The sequence below is a fragment of the Lates calcarifer genome, linkage group LG10 (genome assembly GCF_001640805.2).
Source record: "Lates calcarifer isolate ASB-BC8 linkage group LG10, TLL_Latcal_v3, whole genome shotgun sequence".
NCBI lineage: Eukaryota > Metazoa > Chordata > Actinopteri > Centropomidae > Lates > Lates calcarifer.
Genome location: NC_066842.1, coordinates 25183529 through 25209117, shown reverse-complemented (window position 1 = coordinate 25209117; position 25589 = coordinate 25183529). Strand labels below are relative to the sequence as shown.

Below are 25589 nucleotides of genomic sequence, written 5' to 3'. Positions count from 1 at the left end.
TCTCAGCCACCTTAGGTGATGTCTTCCACTGTGACCATGGGACTTCCATCCAACTCAGTGCAGATGATTCTGTACACTATGCCAGCCACTTGGTTATGGCATTCCGTGTACAGTGCTCCTGCCTGCATCTTACACCCTGCTGTTATGCGCTGTACTGTCTCAGGGGTGTCTTTACACAGCCTGCACCTGGGGTCCTGTCTGGTGTGGTAGACCCCAGCTTCTTCCAATCCCCAGTCTGTTTTTGTGCTGCCTTTTCTAGCCACTGGAAAGCCGCTTCTGCTTTCTGTTGGTGATACATGCCATGCAGGGGCTTGTCTCTCCAGGATGGTTCATCCTCCTCATCCACATCTGCTGTAACATTTAATCTGCTAAACAAGTACATGTTAGCATGCTGATGTTAGCATTTAGCTTCACATGGCTTGGCATTCTTTTTTAATTGTAATTCCTGTGAGAATCACAAATTAATTTATTTACCTCCATTGTCTTGGAATGGAGGCAGAAATCTCAAAGACAGATTATATCAAAAACTCAAAGCCCAGTCAGTTGCATATGAGGAACTTCAAACTAAAAAAGAGTTCAAAATATATATAAATAAAATCATCTATACCTGTATTCATCACTATGGTTGTACAAATAACAGTGGTAGAAGTTTTTTGAATGAAGTTAGTTTGAATTCTTTCATGTCTGTATTCGTGGGTATTCAAGCACAGTGGGTCTGGACTGGCTGCAGATGAGGAGAAATTTGTCCCAAGAAGCAACTTTAGCTCATAGTTTTGTATCTTGTATCTATTGATGATTAAAAGTTATTGTAAAACGATGATCTAGAAAGTATTACTTCATTTTAGTAAATAATAAATAAATAAATTCTCCCCCATGAAGATTACAATATTACAACCAATCTGGATGAAAAACTACAAAATCAGTTGTTTATTGCTTTCCATTTTTAGATGCATAAATACAGTAAAATAATATGGAAGTCATTAGGTCCAGTAATGGGTGTATACAACATATACTGTACATACTTCTGAATTGCGTCGAGGTCGTTGGAGATTATTCCACAAGGTTTTCCAGAGATCAGAACGGTTCCTTGGACAGACATGAGCTTTGGATGACAGTTGTGTCCTCCTGGTCTACTCACACAGTGCAACATGACAGATTTATTTCTCCATGATCATTGAGGCTGCAGGGCAACTCTGCTGAGAAGATGCTGGTCTGGTATCAGTGGCGAGGATGACGACTGACACCGTTGATGGAAGCTGATGTAGTGGTCGTGAATGTAGGTGATAACAGCCAGGGGCGGGCCCAGCAGAAGGCAGAGCCACACTAAACCATTGCCATAGTTTCCCTGGAAATAGTCTCTGAGGAAGACTGCAACCAAGAGCTATGAGGAGAGAACACTGTGTTAGCTACAGAAAAAATACAGTTTTAATAATAATGATTTTCAGTGATGTTAACTGTGGAGGGTCAGACTGGTTTTAAACAAACCAACAGTTTTGCCAGTTTAGCTACCACTTTATTTGGAGGTAAAACTTAAAGTGAGAACTGTCATTATAGAAATAAATCCTCAGTGTACATGAAAACTGAGTGTATGGCAGGTCCAAAGTTAAACTGTGGTGGATTTCAACAGTTGACAGTTTGGTTGTAATTTTACTGTTTGCCTTGCTTTCCAAAATAAAGCATCCATACCTGTTGGCTTGTTTACATCCTGCTTGTGTTTTTTGCTCTGTTGGAACTTTTTTTAAAGCAGTGTCGCCATGTTCATAGATCTCAGCAACTGCTTTGCTGAGTACAATGGTTATTATATATTATATTATATTATTATATAAATATATGGTTATAACAGAATAAGATGGCTTGTAATGAACTGTATTTTTCCTTTAAGTCACTTTTTCCCCAATGGTGTGTGAACGTTCTCACCTCAAATACCATCATGAGAAAAATCCACAGATGACAGTTATTCAGAGGCAGTGCGATCATGTACTGTGTAGAAGAGAGAACAATTATGAATAATGATGAATATAATACAGTTTGATTATTACACATTTATTAGAATTGATTACTACATTGATTGTTTTTCTTTTTGTAGGAGGAGATAAGTTCCACTGTTTGCCAACGTAGGTCACAGATACACAGTACTACACCCAGCAAGTCTTTCTTAAAATACCACTCAAGTGAACCTATCCACACCTAAAATAAGTAAAATAAGTGGGAAAGTCATTACCTACACAGAAAACCGGGACCCAATTTTAGCACAGATCAGAGAACTGTCACCTTCCATTAAATCTGCTGCACACATAGTTTAAAACCAAGCCTACAGTACACCCTGCTGGACTGACAGGAGGTGGATAGGATTATGGTATGGGAGGAAATAGTTTCCTTTCAGATCAAGGATTCAGTTAATCACTGTTAGATGTATACAGATGTGTTATGCGCTTACAGGGTATATGAATTTAGGCACATATGTAGGTGTATATATATGAACATATATGTCATTATTATTATATTTTTGTTTGTTTTGAATCAGTTATATTTTTTTAATTTTATGTAACTTTTACATTTTTCATTTTATTTGTACCTGCTTTCTTATGTATGTGAATCTGTCAGACCAACTGCATTGTTTTTAAGGGAAGTTAATGTGACTGTCATGGTCTTGTCAATGAACTTCCTTGTGTTTTCCCCTTTTTTCTCCCCTCTGTGTGTTTCTTGTGTGTTTCTCTCTCTCTCTCTCTCTGTCTGTGGCTTTGGGCAATCCCCCGCTCCCTCTGGAGGAACTCACCTGCACACCTGTTCAACATCAGCTCATCAACTCAACAGTGTTTAAACCCTGGACTTCCCTCCACTCGTCACCAGATTGTTCTCTCTGTCAGTACAGTGAGATGCACTCCGGTCTACCAGTGTTTAGTCATGTTTGCACTTTAATTCTTCTTCAATTCTTCAATATTTTAATCTTTTTCCAAAATTAAACCAAAAGGGTATTTACCAATTTTGGTCAAAATAAAATACTGAAAAAGTGTTTTGACTATTTTGCTAAAACAGTTTTTTCTGTGCCTCAGATTCCTGGTTTTTTCTCCTGTCTTTGGAACCTTTTTTGTATTAAAAGAAAACCTTCTTTCAACTTCTGTAGTCAGCTTCTGTGTCCTCAAATTCATCTCTGGTTATGACAGTAACTGTAAAACTAATCCTATTGGATTTGACTAACTCGGACTGCTTCAGCCTGACATTACATTCAGCTAATGACTCTTCATGGTGACAAAAAATTAACTCTTGAAATTTACATACGTGAGTAATGTGTGAAATACTTTGAAATAAATGTGAACTTATCCTTTAAAGCTTCAGTAACTGATTTTGTCACATGTGGACAAAAGCAGTTACACAAAATGCTGATATATATATATATATATATATATATATGACACTTTGAAGAACAAGGAAAACAAGCTAATTTGCTGCTTCCTAGTTTGATATCAGTACATTTTGCAGCACAGGTACACTACTGATATTCAATATGAAATTGACCATGATTTTCTTTTTTTGTAATAGTCCTTTCACACCAAAAAAAATATTCACAAGAATGATTAAAATTTGTTTCATCCATTCTCAGTCCTGTACCTCACACATAGCTGCAGACATCAGGAAGACCAGTAACTCTGCCCGTGATGACGACACATTCTTTTCAGCTAGCTGTGTGTATACATGTCTTCATATGAGTGAGAATATCAGGAGAAAAGACATAAAAGAGAGCAAAAGGATTATTTAGGACTCATGTCATCTGAGTAAAAGCCGAGGGCTGTTTCATCGTGGCAGAGCAACATACCTGTGACACCATCTCTGAAAGGGAATATTCCAGTTCTTCCAGAAAGTGATCAGACTTGTAGCATTCCTGTCAATGAAATATGAACCACAGTGAGCCAGTGATTCTACATGTGACAACACAATGTACAGACAGCTATTTGTGCAACTGACCACCAGTCTCCATAAAAATGCCGATCACCGAAGCGCAGCAGCTCTGCGCAGAAATTCAGGTAGGAGTGATTCAAGAAGAAGAAGAGAAGCCAGAGGAAATGTGTTGGGGCCTGACAATAAAATATGTTAGAAATACCAACAAATACCAAACACATTTCACAGAAATGTCCCTGTCTCTTTTCCCTGTCGTGTCATTTACACCGATCAGCCATAACTTTATGACCACTGGTGGATGACGTGAATAACATTGATCATCTCATTATAACACAATGTTCTGCTTTTTGGTCCTGACATTCATTTGGACGTTACTTTGTCACGTACCACCCACCTAAATATTGTCACAAACCAAGCACACACCCCTCCAATTGCAACCCTAATGTCAAGCAGGATAATGTTCACTGCTCCTCTGTTGACAGATGATTCAGTACCTGTGGGAGCCTCAGCGTAGTATGACCTGTTGGGGCTTGGACATGGGATCTCTGAAGATCTCATGTAGTGTCTGGCAACATTTGGAGCCTCCATGGATCTGACTTCGATCATCCTGCTGGGTCAGATCTTCTGTCGTCTTTGTCGTGTTCCTGGAGACATTTCTGAGCAGTTTTTGCGGTGTGGTGGGAGCATTATCCTGCCAGTGGAGTTTTAATGTTTATGGCTGATCCCATGGTTCCTCAGCAAAACATTGTGTTATAACAACAGTGTGTCTAATGTACCAGTGCCCAAACATACCGACATCTGACACTGACTAAGTGTCTTATATTTCTGGGAAATCCACACTGACATATCTTAATTCAACAAAATGTAATGTTGAAATAAATAAAAAATCACTCACCACTAGTCTGACCAGGTGCTCTACTTTCATAGTAATGTCCATACTCTATGAATAAGAATTTTTTTAAAAGTGAGTTCCACAGGTGTGGAAGTGGTCTGTTCTCAGATATTATTGTGTTTCACTCACTGAGAATGAGTTTTCTGATCTCTGGAAGATGGGCTCAATCCACTGGGAGGAAAATTAAACAAGAAACAGTCACAAGTCAGTAACCGTAAAATGACCTGGTTAACACATTCAGAAATCAGAGTTTACAGCTACGCTAGCAGCATTGTGAGGCTGTTTTTCAGTAACTCTATGCTGAGCTAAATGCTAACATCAGCATGCTACCATGCTCAGACTTACAATGTTAACATGCTGATGTTTATACTGAAATATTTACTTTGTTAGCATTCAGCAGCCTCAGGTCCCATTACAACATAATTAAATGTGTTATAATGGTTTTCAGATACATTATAGTAAGATATATTGACAGTACTGATACTATACTAAGATGTGACAGCTGTAATAAGTTCCCACAATAACATACTGTGTGTACAAGAAGACTTGAACCAGCCACCGTACCTGCTGTACAATGCCGACCATGATCTGGATAACGATCACCTAAAAGTAGAAGATGCCATAATCAACAAGCTGCACTACGACATGAAAGAGGATCCGTTACAAGTAAATTCACTGTGTGTTCCAAACCTTTGGCGATTCTAACCTCAAACAAGCTGTTTAGCATATTACATGATCTAAGGATGTAGTGACTTTTCAAACAGGCTTTAGCTGCTTACAACTGAAAACAGCTGTTTACAGCTGTTCCACAGTTTTACACAATGACCATACATGGCCCAGACATACACCACGTAATGACCTACTCTTCTTATACTTTAAGTACATTTTACCAATAATACTCATGATTTTTATGTGAGTAACATTTTTAATCGTGGACTTTACTTTTTATGAATAATTTTCACAGTGGTTATTTTACTCTGCTTAAATAAAAGATCTGAACGCTTCCTCTACTGTTGAAGTCAGCCACAGTACAGCTACACCTACCACCATGGTAAATACAATTTCAACCTTTAATGATAATGATTCCACTGTTGAACTCACCATTTCCAGCAGCCTGTGCAGGAGCTTGTTGATGCGGACCTTGGGCGTACATGGGAAATCTCTCTGGTAGCACAGAGTGGGGGCAAGGAGGAAATAACACAGATCTGAGAAATCAAAGACAGAATCACAGAGATAGAAAATGTATGATGACAGGTTAATGTGAAGAAATCAGTGTCATCTTAAGCATGACAAACAGTTTCACCTCGATAAGTCAGATGTTCACTCTGGACTTTTTGCGCGACGGCTCCATTCTGGTCTTTATCTACAGACACACAGATGTAAAAAATCAGTAGTTGGTTTAGTTTTGGTTTTGTCGTGAAATGAAATTAGTACTATTTCTGGTGTTGCAGAAATACCTGCATCAGTTAAATGAGCCTGTCGGTACCAGTGATTAGCTTCCTGGTACGAGTAAAGCTTCATCCCAAGAACAGTGTAGAAACAGAGAGAGAGGAATGCTCCACCTGGTGGACAAAACAACAGAAACATCCCAGCAAGGTTACAACATCATTAACAGCACAGCTGAACATCAAGAAATCACTTTAGACTCCAAACTGAACTTGATTTTTGTTTGGCCTGGTGTGGTCAGAATCTTTTTAACTGTTCAGTCCATTATTACATTATCACAAACATCAGTGCTATACAGAAATACATGTTAGACCCATGATGGTAAGGTTTCCTATGATATCAATACATCAGGCTGCGCTATGAGGAAAAGGTAAAACTTCAAATGATGCACAAGGCAACTAGAGTATTTCCATCTGACAGAGCAGCACAGCTGTCATACAGTGTGAATAAACAGAAAGCAGATACAAGAAAAAAATTTAATAAGTGAACTGATATCCACATTTTTAGTGACTGTTTCATAAATGTACAGTAAATATGATGTAATGATGATGCACATGTAAATTGTTGTTGTTACCTGCTGATGTTGTAGGCTCATGTAGAATGACAGCAGCAGGAAACAGCAGGAGCAGCCCCAGATTTACAAGATGTAAACGATGAGCGTTGGTGGGGGACAGCAGACCCTGACAGAGATGGAGAGAACAGGAGTGTTGATGGTTCAGTGACAATTATTTTGAGCTAACAAATCATTTGACAGGATAAACGTGCAACTGCTTTGATATGGTGTGAATTTATTTCACTTGTGGCATTGAGTTGACACTTTTTGTACTGTAAATCAGAGCCCTCTTGATGCGACAAAAAGAAAATGCACTAATCTCACCTTGTCCTGAGACCTCTCAAGGAGTAGAGCTGTGATGGCAAACACATTGGCACCTGAAAGAAATATAGACAGATATTTAGATATTTAGTACAGATATTTAGTTCATTTATAACAGGCTCAGTGTGTTGTTTTATTATTGTTACTGTTCAGTGACTACAGGTTATCTGATGTAAATTCCTTTTATAATATGGCTGTCAGTTCTTTCTCACCCAGCACCAGGTTGACAGATGGCCAGTTGCAGTTTTCCTCAATGAGATGCTGCCAGACTTTTTTGACATCTATCAAAAAGCCATGTCTGTGTAGAGGAGGAAAAGAAAGGACAAAGGTCCAATACAAATTATATATATAGAAGTTTTACAAAAAATAAAAAATACCAAACCTCAAAGTCCAGTTACCAGCTTTTTTCAGAACGTTTGAGCACATCTCACAGTTCTCATCAGGTGATGGAGTGGGTAAAACTTCAGCTTACAGCTTCATCTGCTGATTAACACTGTGAACTATGGTTGGAAGCTCACAGAGTCTGCTAAGTGACTAGAGTAAATTATCTTCAAAGATAAAGACTAAACTTTCACTCTGAAGATAAACCTGTATATGTGGGGAAACAAGACTCAGACTATGAAATCACTCCTTGTCCACTCATTCACTGCTCCGTACAGACTAAAGGACAATAAATCGTTTGCACAGTAAATTCCGATTTCAGATACTTGCTAATAATCGTTATTTTTGCTGACAGCTGTAAAATCATCTCAACAAAGACACACTGCATTGTGGGATTGTTAGCAGAATTTTTATAGCTCCACTGTGGAATCTTTGAGGGCACTATGGTGCAAACAGAAAATATAGTGTAATTGCCCTCTTAGTTTCATGTGTTAGCATGTTGCACATTTGCTAATTAGCACTAAACACAGGTCATTAAAATGTGAAAATGTGACCTGATGATGGTGTTAGATGTAAAGTCAGGAGTCACATAGAGTCATTAAGATTCATCCTCTGGGGACCAGGGACATCTGTACAAGATTTCAGGGTAATCCATAGAATAGTACTTGAGAAATTACAGTCTGGACCAAGAAGGTGGACTAACATACTGACCAAAATTACCATCCTGAGAGGTGCACTGCTAGCATGGCTAAAAATAAAAGCTGAAAGGCTAAAATATGTTGGGTGTAGTTTTTATTTATAATTTCAGCTAGAGTTTGACAAACAAAATAAACACTTTCCACACTGTTGTTAGTCATGTGTGCATGATTACTAAAGGACCTTTTTGACATCTCTGACACCATTAGAAGTCAATATCAAGTTATAATACTCTAATTAAAGCATATTTTGTGTAATTATGTACACACACATAGGCACAGTACATTCACAAGGATGTGGAAGTCTAGAAAAAGAAAGTGTACAGTAGATAAGAGTGAGTATGTGCATTCATTTATACTCACTGAATGAAATTCTCCAAGAACAAGTGAGCATGAGTCAGGACCTGAAAATGAAAATTACACACATACAGTCAGTCAGTCAGTCAGTCAAGAGGTGCTGAGTCAGAGGTTTTCTTCTTAAATTGAAAGCACATGTTTGGTAACTCAGTGAAAACTAATAAATATCTATCGATTCCACTAAACAAAAAGAAGAGATGACTGACCAGGAGAATGATGATCCAGTTGAGGATGCCTCTGTATCGAGTGAAGCTGCTGTTGGAGCTCAGCAAAGAGTCTTGGACACTATGGCAACTGGAAAGAGGGACTTGTTTTAGTCATCATCACGCATGAGGCGCATTTTTCACCAGTGTTGTCCACCCTGCCAACTCTAGTGAGACTGTACCTTTAATTACCTCTGATCAGATAGTCTGTCTGTAGATGTAGAGTTACGATAAATATCCATCTCCTCTCAGCCCTGAGATGTAATCTTGTTCAACTCCCAGATTGTTTTTGAGGAAATAACAGCACAGCTTTGCACATCTTTGTGCTTGTTTTGTGACTCTGTGGAGTTTCCAACAAGTGATGTCAGTCATGTTATACATAGATTCTGGTCCAGGGACCCTGGGCCTGTACCCAGTGGGCCTATTAAGTAATCCATCCATGGTACTACACATCAATTATCTATCCCCTCCAGCACTGACAAAGGAGCACCAATGGTGGCCAATCAGATTCTGGGGTGGCCCCCGTGCCAGGTGCTCCACCTCTGGTTATGGACTTTAGCCAGAATCCTTCAGTGCAGTGGAACTGAGTAAACTAAACTTTGAGTCCTTAAAGGCAGAAGCTTTGTGTTATTCTGACACAAAGAATGAAATGTTGTCTGTCATTGTATGCACTGGACCACGTCATGTTGGCAATGCCGTGAACAGTGGTTTTAAGGCCTGATGATGAAAGTCTTGCACTGATGTAATGTAACTATAAGTAACTAAGTATATTTACTCAAAAAGTCTGATTTCTTGTCTATTTAATGTCACTTAATGCTTCTGTTTCACTCCATTTTATTTTTCTAAATTTGTTTGACTTGTTACTTTATGAATTAGGTCTTTAAATAGAAAACATTTGAGTTTATAAAATCATGCTTTGTCATATATGTAACCTCTCAACAGTAAATAAAATGTTTAGAATCAGCTTTATCATGATCAACTACAACATTAAAATGCTGTTTCTGTGTCACTGCATCAGTAATAATTCAATAACATAATACACATATAACAGTATTACATTCACAGGTCCTTTTTTCACATTTGATTTTTGGCTGGACCGCAACAGTGGGGGGACCTTGACCTTTGACCTTTGACTACCAAATTCTAATCAGAGTCAATTCAGCTTGGAAATAGCTTTGAAGTGACTGCTGGTTAACATGTTGTCTTAATGGGTCACGTTTCAGTCACTATTTCATAGTTTTGTTGTCTGACGGCAAAAACAAAAATACATGTAAATGAGAACATCTTTACTGGGAACTCAGCTGTGTTAAAATACCGTATATGTGAAAACAGAGAGCAGGAGAGAAGCAAAACAGTTAAAGCTGAAACTGACTGACAGTAGACATGATGCAAATGCGACACGATAATGTCAATCATATGCTCATTAGCATATTACATAATCTTAGGATGTAGTGACTTTTCAAGCAGGTTTAAGCTGCTTACAACTGAAAACAGCTGTTTACAGCATTTACACAATGACCATATATAGTCCAGACATACACCAGGTAATGACCTACTCTTCTTATACTTTACGTACATTTTACCAGTAATACTTACATGATTTTTATGTGAGTAACATTTTTTAGTTCACAGTGAACTATGGTTACTTTATTCTGCTTAAGTAAACGATCTGAACACTGTTGAAGTCTTCTATCAGCCACAGTACAGCTACAGTCTGAACAGGTGAGGGAGGCAGCAGAGAGCTTACCAAAGCAGAGATTCGTAGGCATGCTCTTGTTCACTGGGTGGATCTGAGGTAAAAATGGGAGCGCTGTCATAGAGGCCTGCGCTGTCTTCCTCAGCTGAGGAAGAGGAGCAGACAGAGGCGAACCTCTTCCTCATTACAGCCATCTCTGAGTCTGAAGGTTCATCCACAGAGGAAAGTTGATCAGTTGAGTGAATCCACTTCAGGAAAAACAGAAAAAGGCTGATAATATACTTTGGTTTGAAATATCACATGCTCACCACTGCCTTAACAGACTGTAAAGATAAAATTGGCTTGAAAGTGTTTCTTAATGTCATTCTCTTTATTGAAGAGAAAACAAAAATAAATTTAAAAAAAAAAAAACAATAGAACTTGATGGAAAGAGAAAAATGTTTAAACATAAAAAAAATTAAATGTGTTTAACCTATTTTAACCTCAAGAAATTCTCATGATGCTTTGGTTTTTCTTTTGCTAGTTTTAAACAATATGTATTAATTAAACCTGGGCATACACCTTATATACACATTACAGCTGGGGGGTCATTTGTTTGCATTTCCTGTAATTTTTCGTTGTCATATGTGATGTGTAACGATTATCATCCATGAAACGGTGTTGTATGGTCTGTGGGACTAAGCTCAGATCAGCAGATCATTTACATGAGAGCAGCACCTTTATTAACCCAGATACTTAAAGATACCCCCCTGTCCTTTCACACAGAGAAGGAATCTGGCCAAATTCTCATAATAAATGACCGGTTTAACGTCGCCTCGTTTATCTACAAACGTAGACATGTCGTAAGAAGACTTCAGACATTATTTGAGCGTCAAATTTCATTGAGTAAATTCGGCATGCATTCAATGGGCATCCAATGATACACTATAAATTTAACTACAAATCACATTCTATGGGTCGGTATGTTATTGTGTTGTTATACATCACATTTATAAAAGTTGGCCATTTTATGGATTTTATCACTACTTGGTAGAAGACATATATGCCGAATGAAATAACTGCCTTAAATTATTCAGTACTCATAATGTGGGATTTTAATATTATGTGTTACATTTGCTGCTAATAAGTGAAACTTTAAATTGGCAGAAATCTCAATGGAGATCTTCTTGACTTTCTCTAACACCAAACAGCGACAAACCTTGTCATCCCCGCAAAAACGTAGCATCGCTCCGGCAGGTCGAGACACATTAAAGCTTTATCCTCCAACATCCACAGCTCCTCAGCTCAGTGTCAGAGCACATCTGTACAAACAGAGACGTTTTGACCTCCGATTCCATCTGGGAATGTCACGTACCCAGTGTCGCACCAGTCTGCCTCAAGAAAATATTCAAAATAAAAGCCTCTGAGGAAACGTTTTTCTACAATACCAAAAATATAGGGTGTACCTTACTTACTTGAGCCCATACATTTTCAACCGTTTATTTATTCATTTGTTTGTTTAATCTCAGTGTTTGTTCCACATTTTATTTGTTATTGTCAGTATCACGGCTGCTAAACAAATTCACAAATTTATTTCAACAGAACCGTACCACACAACCTTAAAAAACAAAAAAAAACAAACAAAAAAAAGTTAAGTTTTTGCTATCACCACATTAACATTACCAACATTAGCATTTACAGAGTTACCAAAAGAAAGGATGACTCCACCATCTCACTTGATTCCTTTACTTGCTGGGCTGTCTCCAGTGTTAAGTGAATGGCTGTCTGTGTCTGACTTATATATTGATATGTAATATACTGGTTGATTGATTTTATCTTTTTTTGTCTTTACAATGTAGTTTTTTACAAATACCTGAGATTTTATTGTGCAGACCTAGTTTGTTTTTTTTTTAACCTGTTTTATTTGGGTATTTGAGCTTTTATGGTATGTGCATATACAGTACACTGAAATTAATCTTAACCACTGAGAAATTACAATAAAGGAAGAACACCGAGCTCTTCAAAAACAGATTTATTTCAAAGATAACATAAACATGAACAAAATAATAATCCAATGTTTTACGCATTACACTGATAACAACAAAACTAAATCCCTCTCGCACACTGACCTTGACCAGGATGTGTGCCATGTGACTTCCTAAAATCAGCTCTCTGATCATTACAAAGCTGTGTGAAGGAAAGTCCTGGTCTGTTCAGATGGCCTCAGTTGATGGTGAGTACGTCGCTCTGGATCTCGTGGCTCAGCTGGGTCTGCAGGTCACTCAGCTTCTTCTTGAGAACAGCCAGCGCTGACATGACGATGGTCTCTGGTCGTAGAGAGCCACATGACTCCACGTTGTAAAAGAATCTGCAGAGGGGAAAAGAGCCATGCTGTAGTCCTGACACCAGTGTTGTACTGTCCTTCAAGTCTCACCATGTGTAAAGAAAATTCTGTCCTCACCTTTCCGGTTTTCCATTGGGGTCGTAGGGAGCCTGAACCTCATCCTCCTCAATCTCGGAGTATTCACTCTTTGGCCTAGGAATCAGAGTGATGTCACTTTAGTCAGGGTTTTGTGTTGGATTATTTTGTGGTTATCATTGGTGACCAATACTAGAACAAGTTACACACCACTCCTCAGGTCGTGGGTAGACTGTGTGTCTCAGTGCGTTGTCTGGGTCATACTCAAAGGACACGCCTGCTGTTGGGTTCCACTTGGCGTGCTCCTTCCCAAAGCCTTTCTTGGCATATGCCCTGAGTCGCAGTTCCTGGCCTTTACGAAGCTTCACCAGCAAAATGTCTGTGTTGTGTCCATAAATGACGAGGAAGCAGAGAGAACAAAGAGAAGGTGAATGTGATGATTAAATGATTAAAATCTATGTGGGAAAAACCAATAACATAAGGAAAAGGCAAAGGCCTTAACAGCCAGTGTTTATCCCTCAAGATGACTTTAATCTTACCATCTTGTTCAACGTAGTCATTAGGATCATTGTCTCGACTCCTGGAAGTCACCTGGAAAGCCACAATAAAACACAGTCAGCTTTTCATATGTTTCCATGTAACAACTTCAATAAACAGAATAAAGACTCACTGGGATGACTCTGGGGTTGTTGGACAAAAGGTCACGTGAGGTGACATGACGCGTCTGATCTTCTGTGCATCGGACGTCCAGGGTCAACTCGACAGAGCACTCTGGACAGAAATCATCACAGGTACAGTCCTGCAGGAGGAGCACAGCACAGAGGGGAAATGATGTCTGCCCTTCAGTTACAACAAAGAACAAACTCTGCAGGAACTTGGGTATAATATCCCATTATTGTAAACTACATTTATTTAAAACTATGGTTTGGAGCTTTGTATTAAAAATAAAAATCTAGAGGACTCTAATACCAATACTGAATATGTGTTTAAGTATAATAGATCTCATGTTAAGACAATCAAGCTGATGTCTATCATGGGTATGATCCAATAGAAGAGTGACTTTGTGGTGTTCATGGAAAATGCCATGACATGATTACAGTCCTAAGCAAACAACAATAAATGATTAATACTTGTATCATAAATGTAAGAACTTTTAGGACTTCATAGTAAAATGTATGATGTAGCATGAAAAGGAGGATACAAAACAGGAAATAAGCACAAGAGATAAAAGCCAGTTATACTAAAACAACCAGTTAAAACAACCAGTTTACCTACCCTAGAATACTGCATTTTGTCCACAATGTCATCACTGGTGAGAGGTATGAGACCTGACAACACAGGAAACATCAGTCTAACAGGCACCTTCATATGTATTAGACCTCTGTGGTTATTTCTGACACTGTATCAAATTACTATCATCATGTCACACTGGTGGTTCATCACGAATGCTGTGATACATACCAACTCTGTGGGCAATGAACTCATCATGCAGTACTGATGAATTGGCATCGATCTGGATCCAGTCAATCGCTGTGAAAAAAGTAATGCAAGTTCAAATTATTAAATTAAGAGTTTTTGTGGCATATTACTGTTGGTAGAAAAGTGCTATGCAGACTTCAATTTCCATGTGTTTCAATGATGCTGATGCAGTCACACAACTCTACAAGATCATCTAAACTCTCTTCAGCTTACTTATTTTGTCATTTCTATGTGACCCCCAATAATAGTGTACCTCAGGGCATATGCGGGTACAGTAAGTTATGCTTTTGTATCATCATTATTAGTTTTTTGGTCAGTAATTAGACTGGACTGAGAGGCTATTTAGACACATCCCAGTAGGAAAAGCGCAGGCTTAATAATAAAATTAATAGTGGCTGAATTCCACTGAGCTGTTTTTGTTAAAGGACTCTGGTTTAGTCAGTGTCATGACATACACTTTGACTTGTCACAAGAGATTAAGATTAAGATAACAAATTTTGTTAATGGTGACTCAGTTCCATTAAGTACATACCAATGAACTGAGTGTTCCCAATTTCCAAGATCATGGTATTGTGCATGTCAGTCATTATTAATGTTATTATTTACACCTATGTTTTTTTTTTTTTACACTTGTGTTTTTCCTGCTATGACATGCCAAAATGTCCACTATGAAAAAGGGTCTGATATCTGCACTGTCGATGAAGTATTAAAATATTAGAAGAGAGCAAATATTATTAGTAACATCTGTGATTTTCCTAGCTGCATGTCAAAATGTCTATTGTGAAAAATACCTGGGACAACACTTGAAATTTTATAGCTGAGTCGACTGCTTGCTCCATCAAATTGAACTGAATGAGTGAGTTTTAATGATCCCAACATTTGACCAGCACCTAGCACCTTGTTACACGCACATATTCATATGATAGATTAGAATAGAGACCAGTAGAAACGCTCTTCTCAGTAAAATAGTTTTCATTTATGACACTGTTTACATGTAATGACAAACAGGTTATGACAAAGGCCAAACACATACTGAGGTACCTTAAGTTCTGAAAGTAAATCTAACAAGACAAGTTACTTTACCTATGGTGGGAACTTCTGACATAAAGACACGGCGGAGAGAATTTGCAACCCTGAGAAGGAGAAAGACAGATGTTTTTAGATGTGAAGAGAACCTGCACTTAAATGACCATCAATGTTTGTAACTGGGATAGTTACACACCACCGTAGAGTAACAAAACGACGCTGAGATGCATCTAAAACACAGTAATTCAGACTGTAGCTTAACTCAAGTTCAAAACAAGCAACGCTTTCTCACACTGGGCTACTGTATTTAACAACCGAAATGTAACATTACCATTCTTTTTAACAATTCATGTAACCGTAAAGATTATTTGACATAAGACGTGTAGTATCGGTAATTATTCCTGTATCCACCTCTTAGTGAGCCGGGTTTATATTTCTGCCTGAAACTGAGATACGAAAGAAGACCGCTCTACATATAAAGATCATAATACTTTTATTTAACGCGCCATATCTTATAACATTAGTGTGTTTTGGTGCTGAGGAGAATCATGGCTGCTCCCTGCCGCACAAACGCATACACACACTCTTTGAATGGACAAGTAAATGCATACTCACGCCAAGTCGGTGTTTTCAATGACAAACTTGACATTTTCGTCTGTCAGTTCTGTAATTTTCACCGTCGGCTGATTAGCATACGGCATTATTGGAATTAATGAACAATTAACTTTGATAACTCGTTCCCACACTCCACAGCCGCTGCTTCTGCTTGAAGGCCTTCACGGAAATGTGTACCGCTCTCTGATTGGCCAGGAGACGTAAATCTGACTAGTGATTGGTCTCGTTGAGATATGGAGGCGGGTATTTCTTTAATATCCGGGTCATACATAGTTAGAGATTCTTTTCAAAATAAAAGCGCTCACTACTTTGTTTTGAGCAGATAGTTATTTTGTCCAGGCAGGAACATTTGATTTAGATACTCAACAACCCCAGTCTGTAATGTATTACATTGCAAATTACTCAGATTCGCATTTGTATTTATGTATAGACCATCCCACTGAAAAGTTTACATCTTAATTTCTGGACCCAAATTTGACCTTCAGAGTAGATAACTTATTTTAATCAGTTAAATCAAGACAAACAAAAATGTTAAATATACAATAATACTACTTTATTGAACTCTTAATTGATCCAACAACAAAATGACAGATTTGAGTGTCCTTTTATACAAAGAGAAAATGATCTGAGCAGGATATTGAAATCTTGGGCAGTGAAACAAAACTGGACAAAGCCATTGGTCGTGCAGGTGAACAAAGGGAAAGACCTATGGCCATTGTCATAATCCAATACTTTCAGAGTCATTTCATACATGTAATCAGAAATAAGAGCAAAAAGAAATTAAATTGATCTCAAGCTCGTGACACAAACTAGATGTTCTGTCAGGATCAGTGTGACTCAGATGTTTTAATATCATCGCCTCTGGTTCAGTCCTGTCAGGTTCTTCAGCTGTAAAACACAACACTTGTATGAGACACATGTCTATCAATACAATTACATGTATTTACATAAATTCAAAAAAATGTTTGTGCTACCCTGTTAAAATGCACTAAATGTATAAATCAGTATAAAAATTCATGCATGATTCAATTACTAATGTCATCATGAGGAATGAGCACACACTACTGAACTGCACATATAGATTTAAAAAATTGAGTGTATGATTGTTAATGTGGGTGAAGAAGTTTCAAAAAGAATACTGCACATATAAATGACGAACAACACCTCTGAGCAAAATACTCACTGTTACAGCAGCTCCCATCAGCCCCTGCACAACTGCTTCACCAGTCGACTGCACCTACAGAAAGTAGAGCACACAACTTAAAAGGTATGGCTTAAGAACTGGGTCAAATGGAGTCCAAACCTATTCCTTAATGACCACACTTCATCTGTTTGCCTTCTTGTTCAGCTCTTTAACGCTGCAGACACTACGCACTCTACCTGTTTGGCAGTGGTGGCCATGTTGACTACATCCTGAATGCGGTTATCAAGGAAGTTCCAGGTGTCCTGAAAGTCTGGAGAGGAATCCTGGACCATCACCAGCTCTGTGGTGTTATAGATGCCCGTCAGCGCTGCTCGTTTGGTGTACCAGTTCATCTGCATAAGAAACAAGACAATTTTATTTCTACTGCAGCTTCCACTACAAGGAAAATAACTATGCTTGATATTAAAATGCATAAAAATGTAGCATATACAGAAGAATACATTCAATGAAGAGCACAGCAGCAGCGAGGGAAAAGAGAAAAATTACAGACGGAAACAACTCAGACTGCACACTTTATGACACATTCTTCCACCTGTGAGAAAGAAAACAGTTTGTTCAACAATGAGATATCATTTAAAAGGACAGGGACTGGACAACAGGACCAGGCTGCTTAACAGACAGGACAGAGTGCTCCAGCAGGCACTCAGCGGACAGCCAACATAAGTAACTCTTTAGGACACTGGTTCAAATGTTGTATGTATTCCTGCACACAAGCCTTCATGGTGCTTGGTCAATAACTTGAAAGTCATAAAACAGCTGCCCAGTCAATCATACACATAGGCTACCACATTTTATTCTGGGGTTCTTTATGAACTGATACCTGTAGCTACTGTAACTCATTGCCACCAAATGCACAACAAGAAGTTACTTATGTTTTCCAATTAGTGTTTTCTTTTGTATGGTTTATGACTCTGCAACATTTCTGAAATCTATATTATTAGGAAGTGTGTCTTAGAAATAGAAATGTATGCTCTCACAGTTAACAGTTATATTTCTCACTGAAATATAGCAGATAGCAGGGTTGTTATTTTTCCCAAATAATCGTTTAGTCAGACTTAGCACACTTAAGCAATGTCACAGTGACAACCACACCTGATGTTACTATCAGGGTGCAGAGGAAACAAGAATAGATTGTGTAAGGGATCATTATATAGTCATCATGCTAAAGCCATGAACACTCACTGACGTAAACACACTAGAACTGAAAATCATCAGTCTGTCTGTTAAACGTCTTCTGGCCCATGTGGTGAGAGTATGTGGTTTAACCCTTTGATAGGTTTAAATTCCTCACTGTTGTTTGCTCTGTAGTCTGTGCTCTGGGTGCTAAAAAGGCAGGGGAGTAACCTGAAGGGTAGCAGGCCGGATATTGTGGGGGTGGTGATGAAGAGGGGACAGGAAGGTATGAGTAGAAGAGGAAGGGGATCGAGGGTGATGGGATCCACTCACGTCTGTGGATCGGTCTCCAGCATAGTACCAGATGTCGTCCACCAGGGTGGAGAGGTGCTTCAGGCTGTCTGGGATGTTGTGAGGAAGGAGCAGGATGCTCATTGCCTGAGGACACGGACACAAAGTTAAAATGTAGTTTCCACTTCGCTGACTTTCATATACAGTCATCTCTGTTCATCAATGCGCCTACTGTACCTGTGGCCATGTTTCAATGTAGGGGATGTACATCCTCAGTCTGGTCTCTATCGCATCTCTTAGAAAGTCAGCAGTCTCCTTTGGTCTGAAACACAGACGTCAAAGCTATAAGCTAAAATGTGCAGTTTTCTATCTGGAGCTCAACTGTAGCAGTTTACACAAACAGCAAACTGTAAAAGAACAACTTCAGGTGGCTGTGTGACATGAGAAAAGGAGAATGCTTTGTGTGTGTGTGTACGTACTCAGCCTGACCCAACTGGACCTGCTTGTGTTGTTCAGCCAGGATCTCTGTCAGCTGTGAGTTGCAGTGGGTGATGAAATGTAGGACCAAGTCTCCAGCTCCATTGTAGAACATACCAGTGGAGGCAGAGGACAGACCCAGTGTCTGGTGCCAACACACAACAACAACAACAACACATAATTTGAAACCTCCATTCACAACTGCGATAGTAGTTTAGTTTCCTTCTCATTTATATTTCAATAATAGTTGGTTTTTAGTTGAGGTTTTTCAGGAGAATTTTCAGGCCGTTATTTTGGCAGGACTGTAGAGATCTGACAGGAAATGAGTGCAGAGAAAGGGCGAATAATATGCAGCAAAGAATTCACCACATTCCACTCATGATTTTGAACTTTAGTTTAGGACAGCCCAAAACTGCACAGTGTGAAGGGCCCCCAAGTCAGGTTAGGTACATGAGAGCCAACGGAAACGCCCCCTGAAAGTGTCTTCATCAAATAATATGTGGTAAATGTCCACTAGCAGTATATTTCTGCTATATGTGACGTGATGTGAACATAGCACAGTATGGCTGTTCATTGTAACAGCAGCTCACCTCAGCACCAGCTGCAATGGCTTCCATTGACCAGCCGTGCTGCGGAACGAACTCCAGAGCAGCAGTCAGGATTCGAGCTTGAAGCTGCTCCTCTGTTTCGTACTCTTCACCCTGCTCTCCGCTCTGGTCCTGGTAACTTTACAGAGACACACACAGCCATGTTTCAGCATGAACACAGCAGAGGGAGAGAGAGCATGAGATGAGTTGAGGTGAGGGGTAGCTACTGTTGGAACTTCAATACCTGCAAAGTGTAACACTTAGAAGGTGACCAGTAAACTGCACACAACTTATACTTATTTGCACAAAACTCTAAATGCAGACATTCTGCTGGATAAAGACATTTGTGGTGGCTGACCTGGTGTTTGGCCCGGAGGCTGTCTCTGCTGCTGGGTCAGATGCGGAATCTTCCTGGGAAGCTGCTGTTGTGTCCTGTTCAGTAGAGTGAGCCTGGTAGTGCTCATGGTAGGTTGTGGATGAGGAGGAGGGGGGTTTATCTGATTTAGATTCGTCTTGAAGTCTCAGTGCTGCACAGTGGAAACCTCGTCTCAGGCTGCTGCACTGGGGGGTTGTTGCTGTCGGTGTAGCCACCACTGGAGGGGGAAATACTTTGATTAGCTTCAAAGAATGTGGCTGAGAGGGAATCCAACCATAATGAATCCTTACATTTCTATTGAAACTCCAGTTCCACAAAACCTATGTATTCATAACTTTGTTTTTCTATTCAGAGCTGATGATATCACATGCATACCTTTATTGGTAGTTAGGACCACTCCTCTTTAGCAAAATGATCCAGTTTTCAGTTTTGAAGGAAGCCGTCTACCTACTGCTGTCTGCAGATCTCTGCACGGGTGTTAAGACTCATTTCTGACCTTTTCATTCAGTTGGAGAATAATGCAAGTTAAACTCAAAAAACAAATGTTTGTGTGAGTCTGCCTGGCTGCTGCATCTGGCTTTTTCTCCAGCACTGAACAATCCTTCAATCCAACCTTTCATTAGCTTTTCTAAAGCAGCCATGAGCCTCAAATGTCTGAATGTGTAGAGAGTAAAATGACTTAAAAGACACTGTTTTAAAGGGGTTTTGATACAAGTTGTGCTGAACTGTATACGGACAGGTTTGTCTATTATTTTGACAACCTCACTTACATCAACGGGTAGGCTTAATAAAACAAACAAACTTGAGAAAACGCCCCCCAGTTACAGGAACTTGTTTATCATGCCACGCATGTCTAAATACTAAGGTCAACAAAACCACAGCACCATGTCAACCAACAACTATCCGCCTAACGACTTGTTTTTCTAAAGCCACAGTCAACACAACGTTGCCCATTTCTGTCCTTCATGATCACCTTCTATGCCAAGTCACATTAGCGCTGACAGCTAACGTCAACACTGACTCGTTTCAACTTCACGCATGTACATATCAGACAAACAGTAATTTCCCAGGCTGTTCATTATTAACATGAGACTACAATACCACCGTGGCCTTGTCTTACCGCTGCCCAGCCCCCGAAGTGCCCTTCCAGCCCGTAGACCTCTCAGCAGCGCCGCCATGTCCAGCTGCACTGAGAGGCTTTTTTTTTAGACACAGCTGCGTCACTTTAGTGCGACTCGGTTGAGAAATACAAAATAATCAAGCTAGAAGAAGGCCGAGAACAAAGGGATACGTTCTTCAATCTAAAACGTAGTAAGTATTTTCTGTAGGGGTGAATGAAAAAATAACAATGAAAACAAATTGGGGGCGGGGGGGGTTGTGTCAAATTACTTCGTATTATTCCTAAAAATATATGGTATGCGACACGTTCACCGGATATGAAATGTTACAAGACAGTAACAAATATTTTATTTTGAAAACTGAGGCCGGAAAACGTTTTTTAGATTATACAATTTGACACTTCAATCGCCATCAAGCTAGCAGGTAGGTCAGTGAGTACATTCGCTTGAAACTTTCTTTTGATTAACTACCAAAAAGGTTCAAGAACAATCGTATAAAACTGTGAGTATATTTTGTTGGCGGGTAGCTGTGCCCCGGACTCGCAGTGTTATCAATGGGCTAATGAACTTGATAAGCACCGGCGTTTTCTGCGTCACGCTGTTTGCCTGGTGCAACAGAGAGCTAACCCTTGCTTTTTATCAGTGTCAACATCAAGCTAGTCCGCTAACTACCAGTTAGTCCATTGTAACCTTTAATTACATAATTCTTTAATCACTACAGTCGACATAAAGGCGAACGAATAACCACATTTCTGGGCTGTTGGCATTGCGGAGAAACCAGTTCAGGGATAATAAACTTTTCAGAGAACTTTCGAGATCATTCTCCAGTTTTAGTGAAGAATAACACTTTATAATACGACAGCACTGTTTTTTTATTATCACGGGCTAGCTGCTAGTTGGATTTAAGGTAACAATATATTATTGTTATGATTGTCTCTATTATTTGAATATCAGTAATCTTGGTGTTCGTATAGTTTTATTAGATTGTCAGAATGGAGACTACAGAGACATTATATGCCAGCGTTACCACAGTTTCAGACCACCTTTTCTCTCTCACAGAAATCATGGCGGACCTTGGCATCAAAGCAGGAGACAAGGTGCTGTTTGTCTGGACTCAGCCCTCAGCTCCAGCAGCCCTGAAACAGTTTGCAGAGGAACTTGGCGCCACTGTTGGTGCAGACGGCAAAGTGTCAGTGGAGAACATGGAGAGACTAATGCTGTGTGAGTGACTTTTGGTCTGACTTTAAATTACACACAGCAAGATTTTTATTTAAAAAAACAGCATGTGACTCAGTCATAGATTATACACAAGAAGACATGACTCAAAAGTGAGGAGTAAAATTTTCTCTCTTCCCCTCCTCTCAGCCTCCCATTCAGCATCCTCCTTTGACTGGGTGCTCTCCTGCCTTCTGGCTGACAGCTCCTCCATCCACAATTCAGAGAGTCTAGCTGAGATGGCCAGAGTGCTCAAACCTGGTGGGAAGCTAGTTCTGGATGAACCAGTCACTGGTGAGATAAAGTTTTATATCAGTATCAGTATCATGCTGGATTGCAGGTTTGTTTGAAAGGAACAATGATGACTCTCTAGAAGGAAATGTCAGTGTACATTGTTTTATTGGAAGTTGAGGTCTCTGAGTCACAAGTCCTGTAAGATCATCATAAGATGGAAGAGGTATCTGGAAATGCTACACAAGCCTTTTTGTTCTCTTTACATCTGAGCGTGTAGGACTTGTTTTTCTCTGTTGCAGGAGCTGAGATGCAGAGTGTGAGGACGGCTGAGAAGCTGATGTCAGCTCTGAAGTTGTCAGGCTTCATGTCAGTGACAGAGGTGAGGATCCAGCACAGAGCTGCAGGATAAAATACACTCACACTTAAAGGGTTTAAAACATAAATCATACATGTGTCTGAGTGTGTGATTCATTTGTGAATATGTTTCCTGCTATTGTACTATTATACATAAATGTTTGCACTAAAAGGAAGTGTTGCATTCATCAAACCACAATGTGCAGAATAGGAAAGAATCCCAGAAACGTAATCCTGGGATTGGCTCCATAAATACAAATCTGATATAAATCTTATATTAGTTTTGGTAAAAAAAAAAAAAAAGAAAAAATCTTCATCAGTTAAATTCTGTTGCAGAATGTCTCTGTTTTGACCTGTTGACCCTCTTGTCTTCCCTGTGTAGGTCAGTAAAACAGAACTGAGTCCAGAGGCACTGAGCTCCCTCAGGACAGCCACTGGTTACCAAGGAAACACCCTGTCTAGAGTCCGCATAACTGCCTCCAAACCCAACTACGAGGTGGGCTCATCCAGCCAGATTAAACTGTCATTTGGGAAAAAGACAGCCAAGCCAGGTGGGTTTATAAGATCAGTTTTCTTTTACTGTGTTTTTGTCCATAAGTGTTCAATTTTGTTAGATCTCTTGTCTTAGATCTCTGTTGATCAAGTGACACAGGGGATCTGAAAAAGTGGATATATGAGGGATCTCATTGGTTTAAGTTTGTAAAGAAAGTATCAAGTTGAGATTGTATTTAGGTTGTGGATCAACATATATAAAAATATCAGCTCCAGTTAAACTTTATGCAGTTTTGTTCTAACCTTTATAGATTCTATCTAATATTTTTCATGTCGTTAATCAGTGAACTACAAATAGCTGTGATCCATCACAACACGCATGAGACTGTACTTAAAGTTTATTGATTTGAGAGGTTATAAACTACAGGACAAGATATTCAGATCTGTGATCCAGCAGATACAGAGGTTCCTTCAATTTCTTTACTTATTGTCATTAGTATCAGTTTGTGTCCGATTTTTTCTTATAATAAGCATAATCATTGAATTGCCTCATTTTATTTACTGATGTAACAGATAATGAACTTTGTCCAGTGAACTGTCCCTCACAGTGAAGTTGTATCATCTAAACTGTTTTCTGCTAAACAGTGTGAAGCTTATTTTTGCTCATGTCTGTGGTTGCAGCAGAGAAACCTGCTCTGGATCCCAACACTGTCAAAATGTGGACGCTCTCAGCCAATGACATGAATGATGACGATGTGGTGAGTTCTTGATTTCTGTCTCTCAAATCACTGAATACAGTTTGGCCAGCTTGGGAGCGAGACGTTTCCTCTTGACTGTAGTTTACCACTTCGTGTATGGTAGCCTATTCATATTCAAACGAGATGTGTTTGAAGTGTTTCTTGTTCCCTCTGTCCCCTCCCTAGGACCTGGTAGACTCCGATGCTCTGCTGGATGAAGAAGACTTGAAGAAGCCAGATCCAGCTTCTCTTAAAGCCCCCAGCTGTGGAGAAGGAGCTGGAAAGAAGAAGAAAGCCTGCAAGAACTGGTGAGGTCACCACACAAGTGTTTTTAAACCATAGATGAAGAATGGCACAAAAACATCAATTATTGCACCTTTATCTGTGCTTTGACATGCATGTAAACAGTGTTTTGTGTGTTGTATGTGTAGCACATGTGGTCTGGCTGAAGAGTTGGAGGCTGACAGTAAAGGAAAACAGAAGACAAATCTGCCAAAATCTGCCTGTGGAAGTGTGAGTACATGTTTATTTAGTGTCAGGTTCATCTTTCTATCACACTAACCTGTCAACAGAGTGACAATAATAATTTCAATGATTTTCATCTCACGTTTGTGGCAGTGTTACCTTGGTGATGCATTCCGATGTGCCAGCTGTCCCTACCTGGGAATGCCAGCGTTCAAACCAGGAGAGAAGATCGTACTGGACAACAAGACACTGACGGATGCTTGAAACCAGAGTTCACACATTTATCGTTTATGCTTCCAAACATTACATTCCTTCCCTTTTCCATCCATCCTGAGACGTCCCAAAGATTTGATGGGTCTCTGCAACAGTGACTGGTGTCTGTTTCTTCAGTGGACCTCACTGCTGACGTAATGGGGATTTCTGTCTGTTTGTCTGGAGCTCAGTGAGATGGTTCCTGTTTGATGAGTTCAGAGTTTCAAATTACCACACACAACACCTTGTTTTCGCAGTGATTCACCAGCACTGATTGTCATGCTGTCACGTCACAACAATAGCAAGTCATGTTTGTAAAGAGTTTCCTAATTTGAGAATTTGGCATTGCAGCTCTGACAGTGAGTGGGATGAAATGGAAAAAGTGCATTGTTACTGCAGTTTTACTCAGTGTTGTTAATTATGAAAATTCTGATGTGCTTGAGGGATTCAAGGAAGTCTGAAATTCATTTGTTCTTTTCATTTCCAGTTCTATTTACATCTGATCATTGAAGTAGTAATAGTACAGTCAGAACTCATTAACATTCACCATTACAGTTTAGGCACAGAGGTCCATACAAGAAGGATACAAACTGATGTGATTCAAGCTTATTTATGTAAGTCAAGGCAAAGAGTGCTGTTTCATTTTAATACAATAAACTAAAGCCAGACTAATGTCTGTAGGTTCCCACTGATGATTGAGTGAAGTGAGTAACTT

The 25589-nt window shown here is 39.4% G+C and overlaps 4 protein-coding genes across 10 annotated transcripts; 1 reads left to right on the top strand and 3 right to left on the bottom strand.

The window, feature by feature from the left end:
- Positions 1-477: 477 nt before the first annotated feature.
- On the bottom strand, positions 478-11795 carry LOC108901956 (diacylglycerol O-acyltransferase 1). Of its 3 annotated transcripts, none has more exons than XM_018703637.2 (18): positions 11640-11795; positions 10493-10689; positions 8749-8836; positions 8549-8589; positions 7322-7407; positions 7113-7165; positions 6810-6915; positions 6247-6351; positions 6093-6152; positions 5891-5994; positions 5354-5392; positions 4919-4960; positions 4793-4837; positions 3964-4073; positions 3815-3880; positions 3610-3697; positions 1918-1980; positions 479-1381 (listed from the first exon to the last, which is right to left on the bottom strand). In XM_018703637.2, the coding sequence occupies exons 1-18, from the start codon at positions 11664-11666 to the stop codon at positions 1172-1174; spliced, it is 1530 nt and encodes a 509-aa protein (XP_018559153.1). In that variant the 5' UTR covers positions 11667-11795; the 3' UTR covers positions 479-1171. The 3 variants fall into 3 exon arrangements, with proteins under 3 accessions (XP_050929591.1, XP_018559153.1, XP_018559154.1); XM_018703638.2 differs by having other exon boundaries at positions 10493-10643; XM_051073634.1 differs by lacking the exon at positions 4793-4837 and having other exon boundaries at positions 478-1381.
- A 642-nt stretch (positions 11796-12437) lies between these two features.
- On the bottom strand, positions 12438-16144 carry polr2c (RNA polymerase II subunit C). The gene is made up of 9 exons (XM_018703661.2): positions 15960-16144; positions 15402-15451; positions 14301-14369; positions 14115-14167; positions 13510-13638; positions 13379-13430; positions 13050-13218; positions 12882-12956; positions 12438-12788 (listed from the first exon to the last, which is right to left on the bottom strand). The coding sequence occupies exons 1-9, from the start codon at positions 16043-16045 to the stop codon at positions 12644-12646; spliced, it is 828 nt and encodes a 275-aa protein (XP_018559177.1). The 5' UTR covers positions 16046-16144; the 3' UTR covers positions 12438-12643.
- Positions 16145-16490: 346 nt separating this feature from the next.
- coq9 (coenzyme Q9 homolog (S. cerevisiae)) lies at positions 16491-21276 on the bottom strand. Of its 2 annotated transcripts, none has more exons than XM_051073632.1 (9): positions 21128-21276; positions 19990-20224; positions 19635-19770; positions 19047-19189; positions 18805-18889; positions 18508-18714; positions 17340-17495; positions 17143-17196; positions 16491-16847 (listed from the first exon to the last, which is right to left on the bottom strand). In XM_051073632.1, the coding sequence occupies exons 1-9, from the start codon at positions 21183-21185 to the stop codon at positions 16812-16814; spliced, it is 1110 nt and encodes a 369-aa protein (XP_050929589.1). In that variant the 5' UTR covers positions 21186-21276; the 3' UTR covers positions 16491-16811. The 2 variants fall into 2 exon arrangements, with proteins under 2 accessions (XP_050929589.1, XP_018559170.1); XM_018703654.2 differs by having other exon boundaries at positions 18610-18714.
- On the top strand, positions 21174-25566 carry ciapin1 (cytokine induced apoptosis inhibitor 1). Of its 4 annotated transcripts, none has more exons than XM_018703657.2 (9): positions 21174-21318; positions 22185-22346; positions 22491-22634; positions 22874-22953; positions 23311-23479; positions 24102-24178; positions 24344-24465; positions 24589-24670; positions 24776-25566. In XM_018703657.2, the coding sequence occupies exons 2-9, from the start codon at positions 22190-22192 to the stop codon at positions 24884-24886; spliced, it is 942 nt and encodes a 313-aa protein (XP_018559173.1). In that variant the 5' UTR covers positions 21174-21318; positions 22185-22189; the 3' UTR covers positions 24887-25566. The 4 variants fall into 4 exon arrangements, with proteins under 4 accessions (XP_018559173.1, XP_018559171.1, XP_018559174.1 ...); XM_018703655.2 differs by lacking the exon at positions 21174-21318 and adding an exon at positions 21410-21549; XM_018703658.2 differs by lacking the exon at positions 21174-21318 and adding an exon at positions 21495-21553.
- Positions 25567-25589: the final 23 nt, after the last annotated feature.

What these genes read in the sequence shown, in the direction of transcription:
- LOC108901956 (XM_018703637.2), bottom strand. Translation starts at nt 11,666, where the DNA reads ATGCTACGTTTTTGCGGGGATGACAAG. An exon ending in GTTTTTGCGGGGATGACAAG is followed by an intron (nt 10,690 to 11,639) that starts GTTTGTCGCTGT and finishes TTTTTCCTGAAG; the next exon opens with TGGATTCACTCAACTGATCA. An exon ending in TGAGCCTACAACATCAGCAG is followed by an intron (nt 6,352 to 6,809) that starts GTAACAACAACA and finishes TTTGTCCACCAG; the next exon opens with GTGGAGCATTCCTCTCTCTC.
- polr2c (XM_018703661.2), bottom strand. Translation starts at nt 16,045, where the DNA reads ATGCCGTATGCTAATCAGCCGACGGTGAAAATTACAGAACTGACAGAC. An exon ending in GTCAGAAGTTCCCACCATAG is followed by an intron (nt 14,370 to 15,401) that starts GTAAAGTAACTT and finishes CTTTTTTCACAG; the next exon opens with CGATTGACTGGATCCAGATC. An exon ending in TACCCACGACCTGAGGAGTG is followed by an intron (nt 12,957 to 13,049) that starts GTGTGTAACTTG and finishes TCTGATTCCTAG; the next exon opens with GCCAAAGAGTGAATACTCCG.
- coq9 (XM_051073632.1), bottom strand. Translation starts at nt 21,185, where the DNA reads ATGGCGGCGCTGCTGAGAGGTCTACGGGCTGGAAGGGCACTTCGGGGG. An exon ending in GTCCAGTTGGGTCAGGCTGA is followed by an intron (nt 18,890 to 19,046) that starts GTACGTACACAC and finishes TCTGTGTTTCAG; the next exon opens with ACCAAAGGAGACTGCTGACT. An exon ending in TCCGGCCTGCTACCCTTCAG is followed by an intron (nt 17,496 to 18,507) that starts GTTACTCCCCTG and finishes TTTCTTATGCAG; the next exon opens with ATGAACTGGTACACCAAACG.
- ciapin1 (XM_018703657.2), top strand. Translation starts at nt 22,190, where the DNA reads ATGGCGGACCTTGGCATCAAAGCAGGAGACAAGGTGCTGTTTGTCTGG. An exon ending in ACATGAATGATGACGATGTG is followed by an intron (nt 24,179 to 24,343) that starts GTGAGTTCTTGA and finishes TCCCCTCCCTAG; the next exon opens with GACCTGGTAGACTCCGATGC. An exon ending in AAGAAAGCCTGCAAGAACTG is followed by an intron (nt 24,466 to 24,588) that starts GTGAGGTCACCA and finishes TTGTATGTGTAG; the next exon opens with CACATGTGGTCTGGCTGAAG.